The 19895-nt window shown below is 46.4% G+C and overlaps 1 protein-coding gene and 1 long non-coding RNA gene across 6 annotated transcripts in view; one reads left to right on the forward strand and one right to left on the reverse strand.

Annotated features, from left to right (window-relative positions):
- Positions 1 to 2334: 2334 nt before the first annotated feature.
- LEF1 (lymphoid enhancer binding factor 1) overlaps positions 2335 to 19895 on the reverse strand; it is a 121952-nt gene continuing 104391 nt past the window's right edge. For 3 of the 5 annotated variants that reach the window (XM_004269592.4, XM_049708859.1, XM_049708860.1), the window contains 2 exons: positions 18179 to 18227; positions 2335 to 3527 (listed from right to left, as the gene is read on the reverse strand). In XM_004269592.4, coding sequence (XP_004269640.1) covers positions 3448 to 3527; positions 18179 to 18227 — 129 coding nt within the window. In that variant the 3' untranslated portion in view covers positions 2335 to 3447. Of the gene's footprint in view, positions 3528 to 17477; positions 17519 to 18178; positions 18228 to 19895 lie in introns of all 5 variants that reach the window. The other 2 variants (XM_004269593.4, XM_004269591.3) reach the window with 1 other exon arrangement.
- Positions 11047 to 19134, forward strand: LOC117201209 (uncharacterized). Its single transcript, XR_004483186.2, has 2 exons — positions 11047 to 15107; positions 16510 to 19134. It is a non-coding gene; the product is annotated as an uncharacterized LOC117201209 (long non-coding RNA).

The raw sequence follows: 19895 nt of genomic DNA on the forward strand, positions 1-19895 counted from the left end.
AACCACTCCTAGCTGCAGAGTAAGACAATGTAGGTTTTCCGCATTAGAGAGCTGGAGAAGTTTTGGAGGTTTGCAGCTGCCAAGATGGTATCCACTAAGTAATAGCCAACAAAACCAGTCATCTTATTTTTTCCCGTAATACATACATAGGCATTTAGAATCCCATTCTTCTATTCCTATTAAGATGCTTAACTTCAGACTATTCAGTGTCTGTTAAAAAGCGGTTCAGATTTTGTGCGCGTATACATGTACGTATCCCTGGAGGTCAGGCTTCACAGGGCAGCTCTTAAAATTTCTGCGTATGAAAGATAACATCCTGTGGCAGATGTAGCAACCTGTACAACTAGTACGTCGTGCGGAATTTAAGTTTCTCCTTTCTGTCGGGACCATGCGTCGCTCCCTCGTGACTTTGCTCCTTTAAAAAGAAAGCCACGCAGACATCTTGTTCTTGCTCGCGGGCCCCTGACCAGAAGTTTCCGTATTGTTTCAACCTTCTAGAGGAAAAGACATAGTTTCCTAACGTATAGAGGAAAAAATGGTTGTATTTAGGACAGCCATAGTTGTGAAGGTGTTCCAAGTCTCCTTCCAGCCGAACAGGTAGTTGCCAGCAACCAAACACACTAAAGCCACAAGGAAAGCGCCCCTTGCTTGGTAACGACCGGCGCATCCGCTGTGACCTCCGAGAGAAGCTGGCCGTCCTCCTCTAGCAACACGCTCCAGCCTCGAGCTCGCCGCGGGGAAGGAAGCCAAAGCCGAACCGCTGCAAGAGCAAACAGAAGCAGTGGCCGGAGAGGAGTCCCTCTGCCCCGTTGCCCCAGGAGACTGTGTCCCTTGGTCTGTGTGTGCCTCTCAGGGGACTCTTGGACTCTCCTTTCACCAAAACTGCTGCCTGCAGAAAGCAGGATTTGGGAAGAATGGGCCAGGAGTGAGCACCGTGCCACGACATCCAGGTTATCTAGGAAGAGTTATTCTGGAGGAAATACGAATAGAAAACTAGGAGGGACCAAGTTGTGGCCCGGAGGATTCAAACAACCCATTTCTTTCAATGTTGTTTACCCATTTTTTGTGTCATAAAAACGTAGAGGAGGAGGAACCCAGGGAGAGGAGACTTGAGAAGGCTTTGGCTGAGGTGCAAGTCTCACAACTATCCTTGCTCTGTTCACTTGACGGACAGACTTTTATCACTAATCAGTTTCTTTCTGAGACTCAGAAGAACCAATGTGTTGCTATGACCTGTTTTTCCCCCCAAAAGTAACACCCTAGATTTTTCCTACACTTCCTTGGATCTTATAGTTAACTTCTGGAGAGAGCATGGTGGCAGCTTTAAACAGTTATAACTTCTTGGTTCATGTATGTTAAGAAAACAGAGAGAGAGAGAGAGAGTTTCAAATGAATAGGAAACCTTTAACAAGTAGGTCCCCTGAACGTAATAGACATTTTTCCCTGCTTCAAGTTTAGGACTAAATGAAGAGGAATTGGAGAGGTTCCAGAGGATACTAATGAAAATGATTAAAGGACCACTGATGAAAGGTTCAAGGAATTGGGATTACTTAGCCTGGAGAAGAGAAATTTGAGGGGTGATTTAATGGCAATCTTCAAGTACAGTATGTGGAGGGTTATTACAAGTATGGTAGCCAGCTGTTCTCCAGCTGTAGTGAAGGTTGAAAAAAGGAAACAGAACTAGAATTTCAGCAAGACATTGAAATGAGATCAGTGGTGTCGGTGGTTTGCAGACTAGCTCAATGGACTGTGGAAGCTTTGTGGAAGGCCATGAAATGCTGATGTTTTAAACTTAAAATACGGAGGTTCTACTAAATCCGATACCAACCTATATATAGTATAACAAACGCTTAAGGGAGAATTATGGAGTTCAAACTCAAAATTGGGAAAATGTCGACTTTGGGAGATGAATGGGAGTTAGAGCACGGGGATACCTTGATTCGGGGAGCCCAGTTTTGAGAACCCATGGGCTCTGACCACGGGCTGCACCAGCACAACCTGCAGTGGTGCCGGCTGGAGCCCGTGAGGATGTCTGGGTTCTCAGGAAGGGAGAGAATCATTCCCATCTGAATCCTGTTGCCCTGATTTCCACCTACCCGTGGGAGAGGAGGAGGTGGGGTTCCAGGCTGTAGGAGGACCCCTACGGACTGCATGGCCTGGAGACGGGGGTGGGGTGGGGGTGGTGGGGGGGGGGTGGGCCTGTCCCCGAGGCAGCCTCACGGGCAGCGCCCCCATCATGCGGACACACCAGCTCTGGCCTGGCCTATGGATTTAGGTCACCATTACACAACTGCAGGTTATCAGGAACTCCACTCTTTAAAAAAAAAAAAAGACTTGTTTTTAAATGTTTTATTACAAAGCTTTTTTAAAAAAATGCTCAGCACGTTAACTCAAACTGGAATGACAAACGTTAGATGACAGTTTGGGGCAAAGGCTGTGCCTTGCTATTTAAAAAAAAATGGGTACATCAATGCTCATTTTAACAACTGGCTTAAAATTCCACTAATTGGCTAATAAAAACAGATACAAATACAGAACATTTAAAGTAATAACAATTCAAGTGCTGGGCTTTTTACAACAAGGGGGTGAGAAGGAAAGAAATGAAAATTCACTGCAAACTGGTCTGCTGAAAGTATCTGTTAAGGTTTACCATTTAAAAAAAAGAGAAGAGATCATAAGAAAAATAAAATGAAAGAGGACTGCCAACTGCTACCCACAGAGTGGACTGGCTGTTACAGTTTACTTAGCTCTATCGGACACCTTACAAAGACAGGCTACTATTATTACAGGTAATTCACCGAGAAGCCCCTTAGCGGACAAGATATCCCTCAAAAGAAGAGGGCTTCTTTTCATTTCGTTTTTATTTCAAACTCTTCCAGATCTTTCGATTTTACTTAAAAAGCTCATCGCTAGCAAAATATACAAGAAGATTAAAACTAAAAAGTGTAAATTAAAAAAATTCAAGTTTAAAAAAAAAAGAAGCAAACAAGATTGATCCTTTTGCACTGTTAAATAAAAGCTTGAGGAAAAGAGAAACAAACATGAAGCCAGAAACAAAGAGGGAACTCTTCCACAAGTTCCCTCCGGGATGCTGACGGCTGTGCTGCGGCCGCTCCCAGGGCTCGGGGCAGGCAAAAGCAGCCAAGTTACTGTCCTTGCCAGGAGGTTACAGGTATGGAGGCGGGATGCTCTGGGAAGTGCACGGCGGAGACGGGGGAGGAAAGCTGCTCAGCTGACCCAGGGCCTGCTAGCATGCTCATGTGCTTTTTTTCTTTTGAAAAACCTTGTATGCTTTTTATTGTGGAACATGGCTCTCGCAGTAGATGAAAGGGGGTTTGGCAGTGATTGTCTTTATGGATCAGCGTCTCTAGCAGTGACCTCAGGGTGAAGTTGGTGTCATTTCTCCTTTGGGGTCGACTGGGCAAGCCGTGGAGACAGTCTGGGTGTTCAACAAGCTTCCATCTCCAGGAGAGGTCCCGGGGTCGCTGCCTTGGCTTTGCACGTGGGGAATGAGCTTCGTTTTCCACCTCAAGAAGGAACAAATAAAGTACTGTGAATGTGAATGTGCCACAGACCTTTACAGATTGTAACCTCCGTTTCATACAGCACATGTCTTAAGATCTCTGCATTTAATTAATCCACGTTGTTGATCTGGTGATGGCTAAAAGAGGTTGCCCTATGGTAGCCCTAAATCCTCAGACTATGTTAGAGAATAAGTGTACTTTACTGAAATGTTTACCCTGGTTCCATGTATATGTACATAAATGCACAGGGTTACGATGTGAAATACACATAATACTTTAGATCATGGTTAAAAAAAAAATCTGTTGGAAAAACATCAGGAGGGAATGGCCAAACATGAATCGTAATGGCAGGCAATGGCCAAATCAGGGAAGACTTGTCATTCTAAAGTGTTTGGTCTTTTTAGTCCACTGTGGGGAGCCAGTGTAGGCTTTTACATGAGACTAAACCACACGCAAGTTAGTCAGTGCCCCTCACACTCCTACAACAAGCCCCCTTGTGACCGGGATGGTCTATGTCCGCTCATATTCAGTCTTGAGGTGCATACGCTTCTCCAATCTTCGACTTTTCAATTCTCAAGAGTTTTTTCCTTCCTAACAACCAGGATCTCTAACGTTAGCCTTGGAATGTACACTCAACAAGTATTTAAAGATACTGCTGATAAGAGCATTCAGAAAGGAGAATCCCTACATCCCAAAAGCTTTAATAATCTGAGTTTTAAAAAGTGATTAAAAATAAAATATAACATTGCAACAAGATGAGACAAAGACAGAAGGAAAGTGAAAGCATCTCCAAGGTCAACTCCTTTCTGGAGAGCATCCGCCTCCCCTGCTTCACACCAGCTGCAGGGAAGCACCTACTCTACCTGGGTCTTTGGCACCTCAGACGCATCTCAACTCTTTGTGCTTGCAGTGTCCTTGTTATTAGCAGACATTTCCTTTAAAAAAAAATTAATTCTAAAAAGTGGAGTGCATTCCCTTTATGCTTCTTATTTGAGTGGAAAGACATCTTAGAGGAGAAATAAAAGGAAGCTTTGAGATAGTTTAATAATGAAAACTCAACTCTGGGTAGCCAGTTACAGTCTACACCGCGCTGTTCAGAGAAGATGGATCTGTAGCCCGGGAGCCGTGAGGACGGGCTCTGCCAATGCCTCTAAGGGGCTCAGAGAGTGCGGGGCGCAGAGTGAGCCCTGCCATTAGGGCTCTTACCAGCCACGTGTTAGCATCGTCAGAATCACAGCAACCACCACTGCTGCTGTCCCTCAAAATGACTTACCAGAGCTGAGAAGAAACTGTTTACCCGGGTGGCTAGTGAACAAACAAAACAAGCAAAAGCAAACTGGGAGGAAATCAGCCACAGAATGTTGCCTTCAACAGAATGAGGTCTTCAATGACAGTTTCAATTCCTATTCTCCTGCTTCCCCCATTTAACAGGAAAACCACACTACAGCTTTGTGGTTTTTAAACTTGACGCAGAGTAGAGATGCTTCACACAGGAAGATGGAAGAGCTGCAAAGGGCCCTGGCTTTCCAAGGAGACAGAAGCAGAGCCCGGGCGGCGGTGAAGGCAGCGCCCGCAGACTCCTATCCACACCGTGCTCGGGCCCACCGACTCTCAAAGGCCCGGTCCCGGTTGCTCTTGCTGGTGAGGAATGGCGAGCAGCCCCGGGCTGCTGGAGACCAGTGCTGTGGTTCAGGACAGACTGGAGACCAGTGCTGTGGTTCAGGACAGACTGGCCTCAGCCGCCAGGAGCGCCTGTCTGCTCACGGAGACAAACTGTCCCTCTGCTGGGACCCGTGCCCACCCCAGCCTCAGGCTGACTCCGAAGTCAGACGGTCAGCGGCCTGCGTGGCCCTGCGGCGGCCTCCACTCTCCTGCACTGACCACTCATCGAGTCGCCCTCTCTCCTCACGGCACCCAGAGTGCCTCCTCCTCCCGCTTCTTGAGAGCATAACAACGTAATTACTAACGCGATCCTGGCTGGCCAGCGTGGCCATTTATCCCAAGGATGATACGCGCTTCCCTGGGAAGAATTTCGACATCTCCTAATAAAGCCAGTGCTTTCTACAGTCTCACGTTTCCCCACTGTTGTTTCGTTATCTTAGTATCCTCTTATAAATCCTCCTGAAAAGCTGGTTTCAGAGGTGCTCTGTACAACTGCCAACCAAAAAGCGACTCTTCCCCACCTGGGATGCTCTCCTTATAGTGTAGCTAGTATTTAAATAGGTGCGCAAGGAAACTGCCTATCAAATAAGCCGCCTTATTTGAACCTGGTTACTCCTTTAAAATATCGGGTCACCAGGGCAGAACAGTCTTACCCCCAGATGGGAGGAATGGGGGTAAAAGGCCTTGCAGTGTTGCTTTACAGACATAAAACAGGTCAAATCAAGATTCTTTTCAAGAAACCACAGGCATGAGGCTCGGGAGACTGGCGACTTCCCACATCTAAGTCTTCACGGGGGAGCTGCAGCTGAAGCTGGTCTGGCCAGGCGAGCCCCGCGCAGCCCAGCCCGGCGGTGGAGTCGGTGTAATCAAAGCCGCAATTACCGCGCCCGCTTCAAAGGGAGCTCGGAGCCCCGTCTTACCCGTCAGGCTTGGGCTCCCTCCACCAGCACTCACCACGCATGGGCCATTTGCTGAGTGGGTGTGAAGGAAGCACAGGAAAACACCCTCCCCCCACCGTCCCTCTGACGCTCCTCTTCTGGACCAGACTCCAATCTGGACAAAATATCCCACTAACCAAATGGAAGCAGGAACCCAAACAGGCGGAGTCGCTTATGAAGAGCCCAAGCGGTAAAGGGACATCTCAAGATTTCAAGAGGGACCTGCGTCTGGAAGACGACCAGCACTGACCGAGGCATTAGGGCCTTCTAGGCCTTGGCTCAAAAGATGTGATGAGAGGGAGAGGGGAAATTCCTTCTTACGTGCAAACGTAAGCCTCCACTGGGAGCCAAGCGTGGGGTCAGCCCATATCCTTGAGGTCCTGCGGCCCAGCCCCCTTCCCAGGCTGTCCCCACAGCAGGAGGGGCTGTGGAAACAAGCCCATTAGAGGCCGAGGTGGGGGCGGGAGGAGGGGCGACGCGTGACCAGGACCCACCGGCTCAGCTGGAGCCGTGCCTGTAAGCTCACTTCCCCGTCCAGAGTCCAGAAATGGTGAGTAACCCGAAAGGAAGCTGGTTGGAGTAAGAGCTCCTCCCTCTCCCTCCCCCTCCCACATGTTACTAGCAAGGAGTGGGAAACTTCCAAGTGTTTTTAGTTATGATGTGAAATTTGAGGGGAGAGTATCAAGAGATCAGTCTGTGAGAGATGAAGAGAGGCGGGGGCTTTGCAAAGATCGCCCTCCTCACAGCAGCACACTCCGCCTCACGCCTACTGCCTAAGTTCTTCTGCCCCACCTCGGGGCAATCGGACGCAAGCCTGCCATTTCAGGGCGTGAACTCCCGCGCTGCACAAAGCCGCCTGTGGACGCAGAGAGCAGACCTCCAGAGCAGGAAGCGAGCGCGGCGACAGAGCTGGTCTGGCCCTGCTGTCCTAGAGGGAACTGAGGCATCTGGTTGTCAGCGGCTGGTGTGAGGGGCCCCTAGAGATTCCCCAGGCCTCCTGGTTCCCCATGGGTCACAGGAGCTGGTGAGGAGGAAGGAACAACAACGTGCGCCGAGCGCTGCTGTGCCAGGCGCTGGGACACGACGTCATGCGATCACGACAGCTCCGCTGACTTCAGCGCGTTTACACACAAGGATCTCGCTGCGGGAGGGGCGAAAGGCCTTGCCTAAGGCCACCCAACCTACAGGTGGCAGGATTAGCTTTTGAGCCCTAAACCTACGTTCTCTCCACACCTCGGGGCTAAATTTTCACTCATTTGCTTCTCCTTGCCTACCTGCCTGCCGTGCCCATCACTAGTCAGCATCACTGCGGAGGTGGAGGTGGTCTCCATCTGGACCACTGCCCACCCCAGAGGCTATGCTCTGTTTGAAAGCAGGGTGAGAGAACAAAGGGCCTAAGAAAGTAACTTTGAAAATTAAATCTCTAAGATTGAAAGTATAACCTACAAAGGCCACCTTCAGGTCTTTGAAAGTAAGTACTACCCAGTATTTGAGAAAAAGAAGAGATGGTTAGGAACGTTAGTGCTCTTTCTGCAGCTGAGCTAGTCCTGAAGTCCTAGCATCAAGCCAGTCAGTCCCCCAGTCGCCAGCCACAGCTCTGACACCAGATGATTCCCAGAACGTGGAGGAGGGAGGGAGGGGTCAGCGAGACAAGGGGTCACTGGCCCCGGGCTTGGATCCAGGTTATACAGACCGAGGCAGGGTCACTGAATCTATGCGGTTCCTTTCCGTGCGGTTATTCAAAGCGTAACTGTGACCAGTGAAAGCAGACTTCTTCGGCAATGCCAAGATGACGCTGAGGCAGGCCTGGAACTATTGATAAATTGCTCGAGGGGGAAATTCTGGTTTCCGTCTGCAGCTGATGGTTTCTCTTCCTGATCAGCCCTTGGTGTCTCCCTGTGAGGACGTATACCACCATCGGTTGGCTGGGCCTCCCAGTGTAGGTCTCACCCACTAGACCTTCACCTCCGCTGGGAATACTACCGAAACATTCTCGAGGAAAGTTTTTAATAAGAGACCCTCAAAACCCATTTTAATTCTGTATATTAAAGTGCTTCAGGAGGACAGTAACTACGGAGACCCATCTACCCACCTCCAAATTCTTTATCCATTTCACCTTTCTCTCTACAAGTTCTCCTGCACTAAAAATGCTAACTTCACCTTCTAAAAATGAGGCAACAGAATGAGCACACACTTCTGTGTGTTCTTCCTTTCCGCCGTCATGTAGTAGGAGTCTACGTGTCTAAGTATATGGGGCCTAGGGAGGTGACAATGTGTTGTGGGTTCTGAGCATGAGCTCTGAAGACAGAGCTATCCTGAGCAAGTTACTTGAACATGCCACACCGGTTTCCTCGTCTGTGAAATGGAAATAGTTAAGTCGCTCTACCTCATAACGTGTGTTGAGGGGATGAAAGGAGATAATACACATGACAGGCTTGGTAAGTACCTGGCATCTGAAAGGGCACAATGAATGTTGGTTACTGCAGTGGGTGGAGACTTGAGTTAGAGAGAGACAGAGCCAGGTGTGAACCTGTCCCTGCTGCACACCAGCCACGTACGTGGCCCTGGACAAGTTACTGACGTTTTCTCATCCCTCAAACAGGGCAGAGATCCCTCCCCACACGGGGCTGCCTCAAGGACGGGAATGGAGAGGCTTCTGTTAGAGCACCCAGGACAGGATACGTGGTCCAGAAACGTTAGTTCCATTTCTGTTGTTCCAATCTCACACAGCATGTTCAGGGGGTAAAAGCAAGATTTATACTACTTACAGAACTTCCAGTGGAAAATTACGACCAATAGAGAATTCTGGAAAATCTCTCATGAAATATTACAAAATATCTTATCAAATAGAATGTCTGCAGAAACACACTGATAGCTGGGAAGAGTAATCCCAAGAGGGCAGCAAAAAATTTGTCATTATATTTACAGAGACTGTATCTAAAAATTTAGAAAACTTCGGGTTAGATTTGACTTAGGACTTAAGCAGAAAAGCGGGCACTACTGTTTGAGGTGCTTTCATTTTTTTTTCTCCTCGTTCTGTCAAATAGAATAGAGTGACTTTGCTAAGGGTCACAGACAGTTCTAGGCAGGATCACCCCACTCCTCTGGATCTGCTGACTGGCAGCTTCAGACCCAAAGGACACAGCTGAGGAAAAGGAAGTGAAAAGGCCTCAGGGTCTCACTGTAGTTATCAAGAAAGTCAAGCAAAAAAAAAAAAAAAAAGCATATTTACCCTTCCTAATAAGAGCACCCTCCATGCGCCAACTCAGGCCCCATTTACTTTTAATGTATATATTATTCAAATAAGCTTTGTTTTCTGGTTCCCAAATCTACAAAATGGATCAGAAGGAAAATTACTTTAGGGGAGGGGTACACAGTCCTAGACAGAACAAGAAGACACAATAAATAGAGAAGAGCAGATATCTAGAAGGGTCAAATGGCATCAATTCCTTGTTACCATTTACCACATGGTACATTACACTATAGAATAATGGCATGAGGTATTAAGAAATATTTCATTGTCATGTACTCTGGTGAAGACAGAGGTGCACTCACAAAAGTGAAAATTAAAAATTACATGTTTTGATACTTAAAGAGGTAAACCTAGAGTTCTCTGGGAAACTCTGTTATCCAGAAGGATGATTTCCCTCAAGTACCTGGATGGCTCAGTGAGAAAACATTCTATCAAACTCCATTTGTCCAAAATAATTTTTTTATTCTATGAAGTCTTAGAATAATAGCATGGATCTTACTTTCATAGGGCTTTCACGAACAATACTAAATATTACGTATCTCGAGAGGGTTGGAATAATGAGCTTCATTCTTCTCTCCGTCTACTATTATTTTTTCATGGCACGTGATCACTCTTGCTAGCCCAGGGTCCAGTTTCCTGTTTGTTTCCCAAGGCAACTTAAACACAATTCTAGCTCTTCTGACCATTAAAGAAAGAGGGGGAAAGGCTTGATGGGAAGGGCACTGTAGCACAACAGAGATTTTAAAAGCTTTCACCATATGTACGATCCTCTACCAGTCCCTTCACGAATGCACAGTTGCCTAGATAAAATCACCCTGTCTGCTGATCTAACAGGTCCAGCCACCAGCTTATTAGTGAGCTGTGGTGGACGTCTGCTGGTTTGCAGCCTGCCTCCCTCTTGATGATCCCAATGCCAACACAGCCCCGGTGGGAGCGGTGAGCCCCCGACAGCTGTCTTGTACTGTGTGGCCATCTGCTGTGGCCACAGTTGACTGCAGATGGGGGTAGAAGTTTGACCCAAGCTGGGCTAGCCAGAGTCCCTTCTCTGGAATTTGACTTTGTATTGGTTTATTTTTTGGCCACGCGGCACGTGGGATCTTAGTTCCCCGACCAGGGATCAAAAGCGTGTGTCCCCTGCGGTGGAAGCGCAGCGTCCTAACCACGGGACTGCCAGGGAAGTCCCCCTCCTCTGGAATTTGAAAGAGTTTTCTCTTTTGGAGACTGGTACTGTAAGAATATGTGAGCTCGAGGGGTTCTGGACACGTGGATCAAAGAACTGAGGAGGCCAATCTGCAGAAGGGGAGGATGTGATTTGGGGGAGGGGCAGATATAAGAGACAGCAGAAGCGTCTGGACAGTTTTCCAAGCCCACCTTCTAGTGCTCTCCTCGGCCTCCGCACGATGCTCCTGCACCCTTAAATAGAGGTGCTCAGCCTCGCGGGGGCTGTTTCTGCTCCTTGTGATGAAAAGGCTCGCGTCACATGAGCGCGCGTAAGGCATTCTGGAGAATGATTAGAACGTGAAAACCTGCGGTCCACGCACAGCTTGGTCTAGCCACACAGTGCCGTGAGGCAGCCATCTCCGTTTCAGACCGCGTGCCCAAGGCTGCCCTTGCTATCAGTGTCTGGATTTTCCTGCTGAACGGTCTTACTAGGGAGTCCCTAGTAAGAACACTGCAGTCCAGTGTCATTGCTGTGTGAATTCTCTGCAAGTTTTCCGCTAACTCGCGACACGTCTCGCAGGGGTTTGCAGCCAGACGTTAGAGGAGGGGAACGCGGGTAGGCTACCACCCCAGGCAGGGACAGACCTCCGTGTCCTAGGCACAGCACACCTGCGACCCTGACAAGACAAATGACGCGCCTGCAGTCATTTCCATCAGGATCCAGACGCTTGGCCAACTGGCGGGCGAGGTCCTGCACTGGCTGGGCCACCACTCAGAGGGCGCTCAGGAGGAGCCTGGGGACAGCACTGAGCAGGGTGCAGGCGGCCGTGCTGGTCTCCCACCTCCGGATGTGAGGCTCCCTTCCCAAGAGCTCCTAACTCTGCCGTATCCTGTGTGGTTAGTGGCAATTCTAGGCTAAGTGCCTGACACGCTTAGTGCCTCATCGTGTGACAAAAAGATGAAGGATGGAAAACAGGGCATAGTTTTTTCACTTTCTCATTATCAAAGCCTTAATTTTTACTCTGAGACTTTGGACAAGCCTTACCGTTTCTCTAGCTGCTTCCAACTTTACTACTTTGTAAGCACTTGGCTTTGCTTTCTAAGTAGACATGCCAACCTAGGAACAAATACCCAGAGGCTCACTGATACTTACTTAATGGGGGTGACGACATACGTACTTAGGGAACAGAGTTCAGAGCAAAGATTAGGCAAAAGCATCAAGTTCCCCAGGGTGAGCTTCAAAAACTATACGAAATAAACGTTTTTCTCAAGGAGACCGCTGAAAATATTTAGACCTCTCCCCGACTCTTAAGAGGACAGGGCTAAGTCCCGAGCTTCAGACAACGCTCCTAGAAGACCTTCAGGGTCACAGTCCTCTCGCTAGTCCTGCACATGACTCCAGTCTATAATGGAAAGCTAGAGACAATTTTTTTTTTTTTTTTTTTTTTTGCGGTACGGGGGCCTCTCACTGTTGTGGCCTCTCCCGCTGCGGAGCACAGGCTCCGGACACGCAGGCTCAGCGGCCATGGCTCACGGGCCCAGCCGCTCCGCGGCATGTGGGATCTTCCCGGACCGGGGCACGAACCCGTGTCCCCTGCATCGGCAGGTGGACTCTCAACCGCTGTGCCACCAGGGAAGCCCTAGAGACAATTTTTTTAAGGATGTAAATCCAAGCACTGCACAATTAACTATTGCATTCTATACTGTACTAGAAATTACTTCTCCCACACACCTCTTGGCGCCAGGGAAATAAAGGGGAATGTTTTTATTTAGTAAAAAATATATACTAATTTCTCAGTTCAGCAAGTATGCAAGCTGAAGATTATGCCAAGGCTAAAATCATAGTGTACAGAAGAAGTATGTCTGTATGTGAGTGCCCGTATGTATCTCTGGGTGCGTTTAACCAGAGATTTTTTGCTTTTTAAAAAAAGATAGCTTGTTTCTACTTTTAAACTAGACCTTTGACGTTATATAATCAAATGAAATACACTGAAATATCATAAGAATATCTTTTCCATCTATATAACTTTAAGATAGTGGACTTTTTATGTTTTGCTAAAGTAAATATTAGTAAACCAACCTGTAAAGTTAAGTTTTTAAGTTAGTAAACTCAGAATGATAATTCTCTCCAGCTTTTCAAAAATTCTAATTCTCTGCTTCTTTAATTCTTTATGAATCTTGATTAAGTCAGGAAGAAAGGGAAGTTCAGTATTTGATGATAATCTCTGACTTCTGACAAACTCTTGACGTTACATATTCCAAATGAAACGTGCACCAAAATACTGGAAACTCAAAGAAAGCAACTCGATCATTGTTCTATCAAACTCAAGAATTCCCCCATGACTGGGCACGCAAGTGTTACCTACTGCAGGAGGCCTTCCTTGAGCTCGCTCTGATTTCCGTCACCTTTGTTTTTACACACTGCACTGTATGCACTTCCTTGGTAGCATAAAACGTATTATTTTATAATTATCCATTTGTACGTCTGCATCCTCTTAAACTGGGAGTGCCTCTGGTAACGGACAGGGTCCGTTTGGCAAGTAACCCCACTGCCTAGAGCAGTTCTTGCTTGCCGGAGCAGGCCTCACTGGATGTTGGCAGAATGAATAAACGAACAATTGGCATTTTATGATATTGGCCTGCACAGGAGAATGTGTGTAAGTCTCACTGCCTGAGGCCCTGGGCTCCCAGCTCCCACAAGCGGCAAGTTAGTTAAAAAAGCTAAGGATGAATCTGGATTTCCTGAATGATCCCACAGCTTGGGGATCACCTCCAACTTGGAGGAATGTCTTTTAAGGATCCCGTTTCCAATAATCCTAAAGTCTGCTGCAAGGTGTTGAGACTGGGTTAATGCTAATTTTTTTGTTTCAACTTGATTTCACCAGAGTGAATATTCTTATAGAATACACAAAAGTAGAAACTCACAGGGAGATGGGGACACAGCTGGGTGTATGAAGCAACTGCAATGGCATTTCCCACCATTGGGAAATGAGAAAGTATTAAGTGAAACTCATGTCTTTCAAGGAACAGAAACAAGTTTTCAGAGGGCTTTTGTGTTCACAGAGGAGTCTTTTCCTGATGGGTGGGGTCTTTTCCTTATAGTCCGCTGCCCCACTCTAGTTCAGGGTACTGAGAGTTCCCTAGCATTTGAGCTACACCATGGATTGTCTAAGCTCAGTGATCTAATAGGAATTTCCTTTAAGGGCAGCAGGCTAATGTTAAGTTTCGCTGTGCAGAAAGAAACCCTCTCAAAAGTCTCTTCACGTTGGAGTCAACGGCATCCTCCCTGTCTGGGCACTGCGCTCCATTAGCTTTACCTTCCTGCAGGGAGGGCCGTGACTTTAGAACTTCCCTTCAGAACTGAAAGCAAGTCCTGCGAGCTTTCACAGACACTATGTGCAGGAGCAAGTCTAATCAAACATTTCATCTGTCTTCGGCTTTTTTATAAGGTGGAGCCAGCACTGGCGGGACTGAAGTCTGGCAAACAAGGAGCCACGTGACGGCATCCGTGGAGAAGCAAAGCCCCAGACTAGAGGCAGTGCTTCCGGGCACTCATCCTGTGGAGGGGGAGGGGAGGCAGGAAGTGATCTATACAGGAATTGAAGAGCAAGCACATCGTGGACAAGGCGTTTTCAAGATCATACAGGTGCCTTATAGTTATACAGAGCCACTCAGACCTAGAATGAGGACGACAAATTAGTAAACAAAAAAGAGACCCGAGTCCCTTGACTAACACTGGGAGGCAGTGCAGCCCGCGGAAGCACAAAGCAGACCAGGACGTTGGGACCTGATGCGGCCCGGGAGCGTAGAGGCCAGCAAAGCACCCCTTTCACTTGTGCGGAGGAACCAGTCTCCAGCTTAAACCTACTGCCCCGGGCCATACAGCACAGGGAGGGCTAATGTGAGAGCCCAGTGTGGCCTCACTCCTAGTCTAGTCTAAGCTCTTTCTACAACAGGGTGCTCTGTTGGCCTGGTCTTTCATTTAGAACAATACACACAATACCCTCCAGGGAAAACAGCTGGTTATTACTGAGTGTCACTTCTCAGAAGGGCCTTTCATGATCTTCAAGCCAAAGCCGACCCTCAAGTCACTCCCTGTCTTCTTTTTATTATAGCACTTACACTTTCCTGTTTGCTTTAAATCAGCTGCTCTCCCCGAGATGTAAGCAGTACAGAGCGGGGACCTTCTGAGCCTTGTTCGATACTGTATTTCCGGCATTATGGAGCTAACTGGCATTTATAAAGTGCTCAATAAATGCGGAATAATGACTAAACAAGTCAACGACTACACAGATAGAAGTTTCTGAATTCCTAAAACAAAGAAGGGGATGGGGAAACGGTAGGGATAGTATCATTCCTAATTTGCGGAAATCTTTATGAATGCAAATCTGACCTTCTCTCTGCTTAGTAATTCTTATCAGATGACTGCCAGTGCCGCTCTCTACAACAGGATAGTGGGGAGGACAGAACTTCAAAGGCTGCATGACTGATCCAGCAACGAGAGGGGAGAGGAACACTGGAGACCCTGATTAAGTGCAGCCCAGCCGACGGGAGCCTCACTGGTTGCTGGTGAAAATATTTTTCTTGGGGGGAGGGGGGGAGACTTTGTTGTGTTTTTCTGGGACAGGGCAGAGGGGACACCCCTTGACCTTTAGAAAAACAAGTTAAGTGACAAGAAAACACCATGATCACTGTAACATTATTTTAAAAAGAGATATTTGGGATACATTCTAGGACAAAAATGCATTCAGCCTAATCGTCTAGTTTAAAATACTACATAAGGTTAATCATTAAGGATGCAAAACTAAATATCAAAGTATGAAGCAGAGAAATACATTTTTGCATGATTTTTAATAGAAATAGCATTAAAGATTTTGGTGCAAACAGAGGACACAGTAAAATCAGCGAATGTTGGTCCTTAGCACGGTATGCTTATCAGGGTTTTCTGTTTCGAGGCAGAGCATAAAAAGGGCTGCTGTCCATACCTAAGTGTTTGTTTAGTCATTAAAAGGACAATATTCTTCTAAAAAAATGCAAAGAAGAAGTACAAGAGCCTGTGCTTGCTACTAAAATTACTTCTGAACTATGATGCCATGAGCACCTGGGGGCAGAGCCTGTGCTCCTATAACCAAGCTGGGGGGCCAGCTCAGAAGAGGTCCTCAATTAATAGCCGTTAAGTTGAATTAAATATGAACATCATCTGTGATATTATTTTTCTGATACCTTGTTTGGTCACCTGTATGAAGGGCTGATCTTCTTTTCAGCTGGAGAAAAGCCTACCACTCAGCGCTAGTTTAGAAGACTTTTGATATCATAAAACAATGATGACATTTTGAAGAACCTGGGGAACGTGAATAAACATGACGAAAGTTTCACAGAGGAGAAGGCAGCTGCATTAGGTCTTTGGGGTGGCGTCTAGGGAGGGAGGGAGGCCACATACGATAAACAAAGAACCCTAGCGGGCGGCGGTTACTGTTCCCATTTTACAGCGGAGGAAAATGAAGATTAAAAAGCTCACGCAGATTGCCGGGGCAAACAGCTGATGTGAAATTCATACCTATTTGGTACCCAAATCTCTGCAGATTCCCCTGGGAAAGTCCGCTGAAATTTGAGCACCAAAATTAAGTTCTGAAAGATTAAGCAGTCATCTGGTTCTAGTCAAGAATGAAGTGACCCGCAGGCTAATGCTCTTCTCCTAAGAAACACCACCCTCAGGCAGAGGAAACGGGCTTTCCAAGCACAGGGACAGCCCGTGCAGCGGCCTCCACCTGTCTCAGGGACGGCAAATAATTTTGTTTGGACTGAGCCCAAGACGCATGGTTGGAGGTGAGGCGGGTCAGAGAGTGGAACCCCCCAGGACAGGGGAGACGCAGATCCACCCTGACGTGGTCTGCACTGCGTCCCTCAGACAGTGGGGAGCACTGAGCGTTTTTAAGTCGGGAAGTGACACAATCCGTTTGTGTTTCAGCAGATCCCTCTGGGAGCAACACAGAGGATGAACTGGCAGAAAGGAAGTCTGGAAGCAGGAAAATTATCCAAAGGCTTATTACAATAATCCAGATGGGAAGTCTGAGCACCTGATCCGGGGCTGTGAAACTGCTGAGTGTGAGAGGAAAGACTCGAGACAGACCCAAACGATAGAGCTGACGGGACTGGGATGTGGGTTCCTAGAGAGAACAGAATCAAAGGGAGCGCCTCTGAGAAGAACTTTCACAGTGTAGACACACCGTGAACTCAAAGCCTAGCAAAGACTGAGGCAATTTACAAAGCCAGGTTCCCGCCAGGGATGGTGGTCAAGTGGTCAAAAGTCAAATAACTGCAATAAAAAGAAATGAGATAAATATCACCTATAAAGATGAGAGTGAGATCTAGCAATGGTTACCAATAAAGAACTTGATAGAATACAGTTAGTAAGTCCCCATGCCACATTTTTAAATAACAGATAAAACGAAGCATCCCTCTCTTTCTCACTGGAAACAAATACATTACTTTTTAAGCCTCTGTATATCATCTCAACTGAGAAAAAGTCTCTATACCACAAAACCTTCCAGGTCCTGGGCCAGCCTGAGCTCCTCCAACGCAGCCCTGGGTTTGCAGAGTAAGATGGCATTTTGCCGGGTTTCGTTACTTGTTTGTTTCTGAAGCAGGCAGATTTGCCACTGGTCAGTAAGGAATGGCTGACAAGAGTTAGGGGAAAGAGAACAGAGAAAGATTAAAGGGGCAAAAAGGGGAAGAAGAGAAGAGAGAGACACATACTATATTGCAAATCCATAGCCGGTATAAAAACCATCAGATGTTTTAAAGCACTGATTTGATTTTGGTGGCCTTTCCTCTTTAAAGGAGCAATGCTGAATGGCATCAGTACAAGCAAGAAGATTCACAAGCAAGTGCCTCTGTTTATAACTAATGTCAGCAGTAGGACCAGAGAGTCGTTCTTACCATGTTTCAGATGTAGGCAGCTGTCATTCTTGGACCTGTACCTGCAGAAAATTGTGTCTTTAACAAATTTTTATTGAAGAGGTTTTTGTACATTCCAAATACGTAGTAGCTACAATATAATGTGGACCTGTTTGCTTTATTTTTTATGGTTCTTATACCAGCCAGTCTTATTTGTGCCGTACAAGTAGAGGCCTTATCTTTTATGAAAGAAAAGGGGAAATAAACTGGACCTCACTGATGGATGCCTTGAATTAACGTACACGAAAGATAAACCCTATCATCATGTTTTATATTTTTAAATAACCCCAAACCATAGAAAGGATTCTCAAGGGGATATAAGGTAGCATATCAGAGAGTCATCATAAAAAACTGTATTGTAAGGAGTTTTGCAAATAGAAGAACAGAAGTGTTAGAGAACACAGACAACAAAAGCAAAAACAAAACCTTAAAAACAACCACAGTTAGCAACCAGGAATCCAGGTGACAGGGTTTGCAAGAGCTTTTTAGGTGTACCTTCACACAGTCACATTTAAAAGAAAGGTCTTTCAAACATTTTGAAAGAATCTCAGGAAGAAAAGCAGATTTCAAGAATCATATGTTACAGCTGAAGAAGAAAGCAGCGTGTAGAAAGATGCAGACTACTCTTTAAAAGGTGCTTGTCAGAAGCACGAGAATTGGCTGGAAAGTCACATGGTGCCTACCTGATGTAGATTCCTGTAGTTTCTCTCTCTTCCTCTTCTTTTTCTTACCCTGGAAGAAGACAGGCACATGTTCATGTTATAGACTGTACTGTGAACACACGGATGAACGTGATACGAAAGGACCAGCAGGTGGTCAACCAAGAGATCAAGATGCCTCATTTTCTCTCTCTCTTTACCATCTGTGCCTAGAAACAGGGCAAGAGAAAGAAATTCTTATCTGTGACCTCTGTCTCTATAGCTTCGCATTTAATGTCATCGGTACGGTACTGACGTAAGCAGTGGTCATACACACACACACACACACACAGAGGAGGATGATGTCCTAGGGCTGTGGCCACAGACCCCTCCGCCCCCCGCCCACCTTCAAGGAAAGCCCGCTTAATAAGGAGGCCCTCCTTTCACTGCAAAGCACCACACTTAGGACCCACTTCTGGTAGTGTCGATGACAAATCTTCCTCACTGTGAATTCCACCATCTAATTAAAAATCCACAGTGTTAACTGAGGCCCCCTCAGCTCCCATGGCACAGACAAGATGTAACTGAAGACAGTAGTAGAAGGGTAAGATAGAACCTGAGAAAACTTAGAAGGTAATTTTAAAGACTGATTTATGGCAGTTAAGGACCCTGCTTCCTAAAACAAACACAATAACGTGAATATGCTTGCAATTTAAAATACATTTCAAAATCATCTTAATCACAAATTTATAATTTTAGGTCCCTCTGATAGTAGTTTAATTTTCTATTTTTCTTCATAATTACTTTCCCCTCAAAAAATAATTGTAATAGGGCATAGACACGGCATATATTTGATTTATATGAATAGTAAATGACCAACCTAGATTAGGATGGTCTTTTCAAATAAGTGTCATAGGACACATATCACATCCAGTATCTCTATCTTATGTCTGCTGTAATAATCACATTCACAAAAAATAAAACCATAAGATTATATTGAGTATATTGTGTGAATATATAAAAGTCTCTACTTTTATGCACCTCAAGATAGTTTTTCTGGGGCTTCCCTGGTGGCGCAGTGGTTAAGAATCCGCCTGCCAATGCAGGGGACACCGGTTCGAGCCCTGGTCCGGGAAGATCCCACATGCCGCGGAGCAACTAAGCCTGTGTGCCACAACTACTGAGCCTGCGCTCTAGAGCCCGTGTGCCACAACTACTGAGCCCATGCACCTAGAGCCCGTGCTCCGCAACGAGAAGCCACCACAATTAGAAGCCCGCGCACTGCAATGAAGAGTAGCCCCCGCTCGCTGCAACTAGAGAAAGCCCGCGTGCAGCAACGAAGCCCCAATGCAGTCAAAAAAATAAAATAAATAAATTTAAAAAAATGTTTGTTGTTGTTGTATTAGGAAGACATATCCCCCCAAAAAAATAAAATAAAATAAAAGATAGTTTTTCTTCATGTCACATGACCTGACCACTGAGGCTCTATATCTTTGGAAAGCTGACTGAAACTATCCTCACAAACACTAAGGCAAACAACAGATATTAGTGACCTGGGGAAATGGCATATCAAAAACAATGGAGTCTTCTTTCAGAAGATTAAGGTGCTCCAGGAGGAGGGGCATCTGCTATCTCCCTTTCAAATGCAACGACTGTGGTTTCCAGAAGGTGCAATAAGGTCGTTTCCTGTGTCTGGAGCCTTCTTCCTCACCGTCTCCTAGCTCCCATTTGCCCTTTAAGACTCACCTCAGGTGTCATCTTG

The sequence above is a fragment of the Orcinus orca genome, chromosome 4 (assembly GCF_937001465.1).
Source record: "Orcinus orca chromosome 4, mOrcOrc1.1, whole genome shotgun sequence".
NCBI classification, from domain to species: Eukaryota; Metazoa; Chordata; class Mammalia; order Artiodactyla; family Delphinidae; genus Orcinus; species Orcinus orca.